An 8,888-nucleotide genomic window follows, 5' to 3' on the forward strand; every position below is an offset into this window, starting at 1 on the left:
TCTCAAATGGAAATCTCGTTATCTGAGGTGGCCTTTGCAGGTTCATTATCTCCTTCTCATACATACACTCCTTTCCGAAAATCATTGAAAATGAGAGTGTGTTTTATCTTCCTTGACCATTCAAGATAGTTCTCTTTTCCTGAGAAAACTACTCCACAATAGATATGAGTGAATGCATTTTAAATATGTGTACTGTAAAAAAAAAATGTACTTTTGCTACCAATATATTGTAAGAAATTCCACTTCCCGTGATAATTTTGTAAAAAAATTATAATTCGGATATAAATATGGAGAAGAGGATTGTAAGAAATTCCACTTCTAGTGGTAATTTTGTGAAAAAATTACAATTCGGATATAAATATGGAGAAGAGGTATTATATAAGGGAGGGAGTATATGAGGGAGGGTTATATATGGTGGAGGAGGGAGCAGAGTTGTAATACATTCAACGTAATATATTCAATGGAGCGAAGTTGTAATAGATTCAACGTATGATAGTTACGATACCTGCTATCATTTAACGCAACAACATGGTGGCCACCGTGGACCAAATACAATGGAGTGATATGCAATGACAACATAATATGGGGCAGGCAGTAATATATGGGACTGCAACATATTATTCAACGTGCAAGAAAGCACAGTCGGGCCTTGTTATATATGGAGTGGTGTATAAACGCAGCTGAGTGGTATGGCAGTCTATCACCAAACCGAGAGTGGGATTGGTATGGGTGGTATGGCAGCACATCACCAAACAATGGTTTCAGTTCTGCGTGGAATGTTGACAGCGGTGGTGGGAGGTATTAAGAAACAACGTAAACAGTGCGGAGAGGTGTGATGCCATAGTGAAATAGTGGTATCATACCGATGGTATGTAGTGGGAGGAGGCAGTGGGAGGTATGATACCGATGCTATACTTTCAACACAATGGCAACCATTCGACGTAATGGAAACTATTCAACGTAATGTGAAAGAGGACGTAAGGAAGTAATGTGTCATGGTACACAGTAATATATTAAAAACGACATGTATTAAAAAACGGGAGTGGAGTATGGGAGCAATCATGCGTTATATTAAAATTCCAATGTTATATTAAAAAACCGCACCGCGTGGAGTATTGGAGTATTGGGAGCGGATTGGTATGGGAAACGTGGAGGTATGCGAAGAGCAACGTTCATATGGCATTAACGTTTAGGAGCAGAACAACAGAGGTAGTGTGGTATTAACCCAAAATACGACGAAGAAGGTTACTGTGCACAACACAAAAATGCGCTCAACATAGTAAAATTGCCAATATGCCAACATAAGATAACATACCATGAATACTTTGCATTAGATGAACCAACGAACTAGGCCAACTTACATCCCAACATTCAACTAAACACACATGAGATCAATCGATAGAGAACAGATTGTAAAAAAATTGGCAAAAGGGAGTTACAAGGGCATTGATCTGAAAATGAGATCTTAGAATAATATTAAGGTATTACAGACACATAGGATTTTTTTTTTTCTCGGTAAATACTATTCTATTAAAAAAGTGAAAAAGATATGTACAAAGTTCAGAGCCTCAAAGGAGGCCGAGGCCAATCCTCTAGCAAAGACTCAGGGATTTTACAGTGGGTCCTGTTCACTGGATTTACAATGCAGACCTTGAGAAATTGATTACTATCCCTGACATTCTGACAAAAAATATCCAGACTATGATACGCCCACCCTTCAGTAGTTTCAAAAATACATTGATGTCTATCAAGACTGACTTTATAACAGAAAAAGGAGTCTGAATTGTCTAAGACTGCTATAACCATCTGAAGCCTAAGACTAAAACAGACACGAGACTTAAACTGTAAAACCATAGACACAGAGTCAAAAAACATATCGAGCACCCGGAGGAGAATCAGTCTGCTTGACTTGGAGAGGCTTGCCTTTCCTCCTTCACCGGACTTGGAGAGGCTACCCAAGTGACATAACCTTCTTCGTCCAGCAGCGGTTCTCCAGCTGAATCCGTTACTAGGTGTAAATTTCCAGAAGGGAAATGAGCTGGTTCTCTGTCTTTGTCTTCTTCCATGGCCTGAGCGGGTTGCTGAGGAACATTCGAAGCAGGGGCTCCCTCGTTGATGCAGTCCGGGTGATAAACCAGCCCCGTCATATCTCCGAGCAGAACGCCTTCATCCTGAGAACTGGGGGAAGCCGGAGGGGTCGAGCTGGGATGGTGGGTTTCCTCCTCAGAGATAAACACAGAAAAGTTCACTGTAACCGTCGGTCTATTGAGCCGACTCTGGAAAACAAAACTGGAAGACTGGTATGAGCTGTTTGGGTTGGCTCTCTCCTGGTCAGACTGCGGAGAAGAGGGCTGAGCCAAAGCAATTGGGGTTAAATGCTGGGGCTCTGAAGGCGAGGGGCTTACTCTGATTCCAGAACGACCCCCCCTTCGCGGAATACCTCGACTGCGAGGCATTGAAGGAGCGCCGGGGAAACTGAGAAAACGGCTGAGACAGAGTAGACCCGGCGGGACAGGGATGCTATGGAAGCCCGAGTTATTGCAGAGCCAAGCAACTGAGGCCACAGGAGGGACAGGATGAACTAACTGAGACCACATAATAATATAAAGAGCGAAGGCAAAACCCGCAGCGGGAAAATGAAGGCGCGTCATGCTGAAGAGCTCGAACCAGGACGAAAGGGCCATGCGCGCATTGAATTGCAGCGCAGTCCGAGACTGAGCTAACATTAACTCACTTACCATGAACCTTAAAATGGCGTCGATCATGCGTGCCGGATGATCGCTCTCCTGCCTGCTGTCAAGCCAGATGGCTGGACGGAAGGCCATATCATTAATTGCCAAGGTTAACACCCGCATCCGGGTGCTTATTCTTCCCCTGAGAATTGTCCTGAGTGACAATTTCCTGTATCTTGGCAATTTGTTCCCTGGAGTCTAAGTTGTCTATAGTACCCTCATAGTTCCCGTCCATAGCATCCACTCCGATATTGGCAAGTAGATCAGCAAGCTTATTTCCTTCCCTTCTGGTATGTTTGAATACAATTGCTTGGTGCTGGGAGAGCCAATGATTTATTAGCTCAAGCCTCTGGGCCATCCTCCAGCTGTTGCTTACCTTGTGAATGGATGAACCATGCTGAAGCTTTGTGATCATTCTGATTAGTATTTGCGAATCGCCTTCTATGATGAGAGGAAAATATTCCTTTTCATGAGCTAGTTTGAGACCTCGCCATAAACCTTCCAGTTCTGCAGAGTTGTTGGTGTCCCATCCTATCGATCCCATGAAGATACATTGAGGGTTACCCATATGATCCCTGAAGGCTCCCCCGTATCCAGCTTTCCCAGGATTTCCTTTGGAAGCTCCGTCAAAGTTGAGCTTGTGCATCTCTAAGGGCGGCGGTGACCAAGAGGTTGCTTCCTGACTGTGCAAATTGGGGTTCTTCTTATTGATTGAGTTTTGCTTTATTTGGAGTTCCCAGTTGCCCCAGATTGTTTTTTCCAAAGGTGTAGTGGGAAGGTCTTCTGAGTGCCATTCTCTAATTGAAAGAGTCTCCATGATGTTTTGATGTAACTTGTTCCAGATTTGGTCTAGAGGCATCGTTTGATCTTTGAATATTCTTCTGTTACGCTCTTTCCATATATTCCACATAAGAAGACCGGGTATAAGTTGCCACAAGTTATTGAGAAGGTTGCTTTGAAAAGGCTTTTGACTCCATTCTCGTAAGGTGGCTTTGAGGTCTCCTTGCACTCTTCCCTCTCTTTGACAGCGGAAGGCAACCTTCTCCCAAAGTTTCCTCCCTGTTTGACAGTTTTGCATAAGATGGAGTGTTGTTTCCTCATCTTGCCTGCACATGTAACATATAGAGGGACCCGAGAAGCTTCTCTTCCTGAGATTGTCCCACGTTAAAATTCTGTTGTGTCCTAGGAGCCATAGAAATGTAGAGACTTTCGGCCAGTTGGATGTGTGCCAGATTCTTTCCCATAGGTTGTCTCTGTTTATCTGCTCTTGTATTATGATGCTGTAAGCTTCCTTTGTGGTGAAGATTCCTTTTTCTCCATAACCCCATCTTAAGATGTCCACTCCTTCTGAGACTGCTATTTTCCTTTTCTGTAATTCTACGTTGAGAAGATGTTGAATTTGTGCCGAGCTGTTGGGTAGAATTTGACTTGCGTTTTGCCAATGCCTATATCCTTGAGCTGTATCTGTGGTCCAGAATTGATTGACTTTGGAAAGTTCATTTATCTCCCTCTCAGGGATAGGAGTGTCCTGGAGAATGTCTTTTATTTTTGGAAGTTGCTGCCAGGAGTCCTTCCAGAAACGAGCTGTAGAACCATTTTTGATTTCCCAGAAGCAATGAGCTTGGATGAGATTTCTGTGTTGTATGGCTGAGTTCCAGATGACTGATCCCGTGCTCATCTCAGTCATGCGTATTCTTTCTTCCATGGGGCAGTTATTGGCATACTTGGCTGTCCAAAGGGAAGCCCATGGAGTATTGGGGTGGGCAAGCCATCTCCACCAGATTTTTGCACCCATTGCTTTGTTGCTGTTCTCAGGATCTCTCAGACCAATACCTCCTGCTTTTTTAGGAAGACAGACTTTGTCCCATTTTATCAAAGCCCATTTGCGGTTTTGGCCTGAGCCTCCCCACAGAAAATGGCGTTGGAGATTTTTGATTTCTTTTAGAACCCATTTGGGAGCAGCCAGAATGGAGAAAAGATAGAGGGGCATGGAGTGAAGGACTGCCTTGATAAGAACAATTCTACTGGCCATATTCAGAGCTCGATTAGTCCATAGAAGTAATCTCGACTCTAGCTTTTCCAGCAGTTGTTTCCAGGATGAATGCTTGAGGGCGGAGGCCATAAGTGGGGCTCCAAGATACTTGGAGGGAAGGGAGGCACAGGTAAAACCCAAAATTCGACTTATAGCTTTCTGAGTAGGGACAGGGGTGTTGAAGAAAAAGATTTGGGATTTGACTCGATTGATTAGGGCTCCAGACGCATCAGAGAAAGTAGACAGAATGGATTTGATGAGACTGGCTTCCTGGACCGAAGGATGGCCAAAGAGCATGTTGTCGTCAACAAATTGCTGGTGGGAGTGAGCAGGGGAATTGTTAAAAGAGAGACCTCTTAACCGATTTTCGAGCCTAGCTGCGGTTATACTTCTCCCCAAGCCTTCAGCCATGATTACAAAGAGAAAAGGAGACAAAGGGTCTCCTTGTCTGATCCCTCTGGAGGGACGGAAGGTAGCTGAGGGAATGCCATTAATTAACACAGAGAAGAAAGCTGAAGATAAAAGGTTAAAAATCCATCTGACCCATGAGTTAGCAAATCCAAAGGCAAGAAGAATTTTTTGAATGTAGACCCAACTGAGACTGTCAAAAGCTTTGGAAAGATCTAGCTTAAGCAACATACCTGGCTTCTTGGTTTGCTTTAGGGAGTGGATTATCTCATGAGTTAAGATTATCCCGTCTGTTATTTGTCGACCTTCAACGTATCCAGATTGCTCAGGCGAGATGATGAGAGGGAGGAGCGGCTTTAATCTCGTTGCTATTACTTTTGAGGTAATTTTGTAAATGAGATTGCATAGAGCGATAGGTCTGTATTTGTCAGGGGTATTGGAATCTTCCCCCTTAGGAATTAAGGCTATGAAGGTAGCATTTAAGCCTGGATACATCCATCTGAGAGTTCTGGATTCCTCCACGACCTGCCATACCTCATATTTTATCAGATCCCAGAATTTATGGAAAAAAATCGATGTAAAGCCATCCGGACCTGGCGCTTTCCCCTCCTTCATTTGTTGAACAGCTTCTTCAACTTCCTGTGGGCTAATGGGCTTGATGAGAAGACTGTTATGTTCCTCTGTTATTATTTTGGGTATACTCTTTAGAAGTTTGTTGATAGCCGGTATTCTGTTGATGTTGGGTTCCTGAAGGGCTTTCTTGAAGTAGTTGAGAAATTCCCCTTCAATCCCGTCATGAGTTTCAATTTTCTCCCCCTGGACATTCTTAATGTGAGTGATGCAATTTGTCATGCGGCGCTGCACAGTTGTTTTGTGAAAAAAATTTGTGTTTTTTTCACCATTCTTTAACCATCTGATTCTTGATTTTTGCCTCCATAGTATCTCCTCCTGTTTGTCTCTTTCTATGATTTTTGATTCTGTGACCTGTTCTTGTTTGGTTAGTTCCTCCGTTCGCCCAGCAGTGATGATGGTTTGCTGAATTTTCTTCATCTCTTCGTTGAGCATGGCTTGGGCTCTGAAGATGTTTCCAAAGGTTGTGTGATTCCATTTTTTGATAACCCCTTTTAGGTGTTTGAGTTTTTGTTGGAATCGAGACATGCAGGTCCCTTCAGGCGGAATGAAGTTGGTCCAGGATGATTTGACTAGCTCTTCAAAATCCGGGTGAGAGAACCAAAATTCCTCAAACCGAAAGGGTCGTTTGAGATTCTTGCCTGGCCTGTTCCATTGAAGCTCAATAGGCCAATGATCGGATCCAGAGAAGGGGAGAATGGAGGCTGTGAACTCCCCTCCTAAGTGAGTTGCATTATCTGAGATGAGGAATCTGTCAAGACGTGAGGCTATCTGCTGCGAACCTTCCCTTTTGTTGGTCCATGTAAAGAGGCCGTTACTGGTAGGAATGTCTATCAACCAGTTATTATTAATGAAATTTTTTAGAATGTTGCCATCACTGTTCGCTTTGCTTCTACCTCCTTGTTTTTCTTCCATGCTGGCTATCATGTTGTAATCACCTCCTGAGATCCATAGAGGGAATGGCCTATCTTTATTAAGATCCGACAGTGAGGTCAGGATTTGAGCTTTTTGAGCAGTGTCCTGAGGAAAATATACATTGGTTAGCATTCCATGAGTATTAGTACCTGAGAGGTGGAAGGTAGCCTGGATGAAACTTTTATTAGCTTGCATATTGTTGAGATGGATAGCTCGGGCATCCCAAAGGATTGCTAGACCTCCCGAAGCTCCTTGAGCGTCGACAGCTGCAACTAGTCCACCTGGCCAAACTTTCGCTGCAATTTTTTCCAAAATTGTTGAGCTACATTTCGTCTCCTGCAAAAATAGGATACTTGGTTTTTCTTGCATCAGCATATTTTTTAGTAGTCTGCCTTTTCTGGGGCCATTGAGGCCTCTGATATTCCATGATATCAATTTCATTGAGAGGGGTGGGGGTTTGCATTGAAATATTTGGTCAGTTTGGCATACCTCCCTGACTCCACTAGTATCTCTCCAATCTTGATAGTTCTTTCCAGTGTAGTTTTTCTTCCTCTCTTTTTGTTGTCCTTGGTGATGAATTTGCCATCCCATGGACTTCCTGTTTGGACTCCTAGAGAGTATTTTTTCCGTGCCTTGTTTAGAACTTCTACTAGGTTGTCCACTTGCGTCTCCGGTATTTTTTCAAAATTCCCTGTCTTGCATGCAAGTTCCAAGCTTAGAATGTCCAGCTCCCCAATGTCTAATGGTTCCGTGTCCTCTTCCATGTTTTGTGGTGCTTGAGAGTTTTCCTCTCTCTCCTGTGAGTCTTTTTTGTTTCGCTGCGAGTATTCAACCTCCATTCCTTGAGATTGCCCTGGCGGGGTTTTGGCTGGAGTAATCAGGCTTGCTGGCTCGTGGGATTTCTTCCCTGCTTGCCTTGATGTCTCGGCTGAATGTTCCTGATGTTCCTCTTTTTCTTTCGCTTTTTCTTTCTCCGGATTCTGCTCATCATCTGTGTCCAGAGCTTCGAATCTATTACTGATTGTGGGCATTGCCTTGGTGACTGGATTTGTCCGGGGGTTTCCTGTAGCTTTCTTGTTACCCCTCCTTCGATTTTTTACTTTGGTGAATCCATCTGAATTTTGATTATCAGTGCTTCCTTGGGGAGGGGGTTGCTTGTTTTGAGGACAGTCTCTGTAAAGATGCCCTATTTCATGGCATTTTCTACATCTAAAAGGCACATGTTCATAATCTATAACTTGAGTCCATTCAGAGTCTTCATGGAAGAAACTTACCGTGTCTGGTAGCGGTTGCTTGAGATCCATGTAGACACAGATCCTGGCGTAGGATGTGTAACCGCATAGTTTTGTTTCTTCAGCAATCTTGACAAACTCGCCAATGGCATTCCCAATCTCTTGCAGAGACTTTTCTTCCCAGTATTCCCACGGCAGTGAGTAAAGCCTTATCCACACTGGTGCATAGCTCAGATCCTCCTTGTCTGGGTTGAATCTTTCTACCCAGCCTTTGAGATATAGTCCCGCGGAGTTGAAAAAATAAGGGCCTTGATCCAGTATCCTATTGCGGTCTTCCAGGCAGTTAAAAACTACAGTAAAGAAGCCCTTGGCTCCTAGATGCAGCGAGAGGTGCCCCTTTGGGTGCCATTTAGTGTTTATCCAGCTTCGCAGCGCCCTTTCCGTCGGCCATATTCCTATGAATTTACCGATCAGCGCGTGGTCTCTCATGTATTGTATTCTAGCGTTGATGCGTTCGCTCGGGAAGTACACTTTTGGTTTATTCGCTGCTACAGGCTTACAAGTTGAAGAACTTGCTTTGTTTCTTTCATCTGCATCAATGTCCTTTCCCTTCTGCTGTCTGTTATCCAAGTCGTCGCTGCTCATCTCATTTTCAGTCTCTTTGTCGACCGTATGCTTAAATCCATTTTCCGGATTGGGGGGAGGCCCGTGGCCCTCCCCCTGAGGGGGTTTCATGCTTGTTCCGTATGGGCACTTTCCCCTGATTAATGGTGCGCCAGAGTCTACTTTGCAGTGCCGTGAATGACAGTTCTGCAGTTTGCAGGGTTCTCAGAAACCCTAGGGTTTGCAGCAGTCCCGCTCCCGCTCTTGCCTGAGTTGATTAATGTGGGAATGACCATCAATGAAGCAGTATATTACTTAGTGCAACGAATCGAAAAG

General features: G+C 44.0%; 1 protein-coding gene across 1 annotated transcript; it reads right to left on the bottom strand.

Annotated features, from left to right (window-relative positions):
* Positions 1-2,829: 2,829 nt before the first annotated feature.
* Positions 2,830-8,684, bottom strand: LOC149257057 (uncharacterized). Its single transcript, XM_089453857.1, has 3 exons — positions 7,207-8,684; positions 6,999-7,053; positions 2,830-6,822 (listed from the first exon to the last, which is right to left on the bottom strand). Exons 1-3 carry the CDS (start codon positions 8,682-8,684, stop codon positions 2,830-2,832), a joined length of 5,526 nt encoding a protein of 1,841 aa, XP_089309983.1.
* Positions 8,685-8,888: the final 204 nt, after the last annotated feature.

Source organism: Pinus tabuliformis, chromosome 6, assembly GCF_031772625.1.
Source record: "Pinus tabuliformis cultivar Carrire ecotype Pingquan chromosome 6, CPIR1, whole genome shotgun sequence".
NCBI lineage: Eukaryota > Viridiplantae > Streptophyta > Pinopsida > Pinales > Pinaceae > Pinus > Pinus tabuliformis.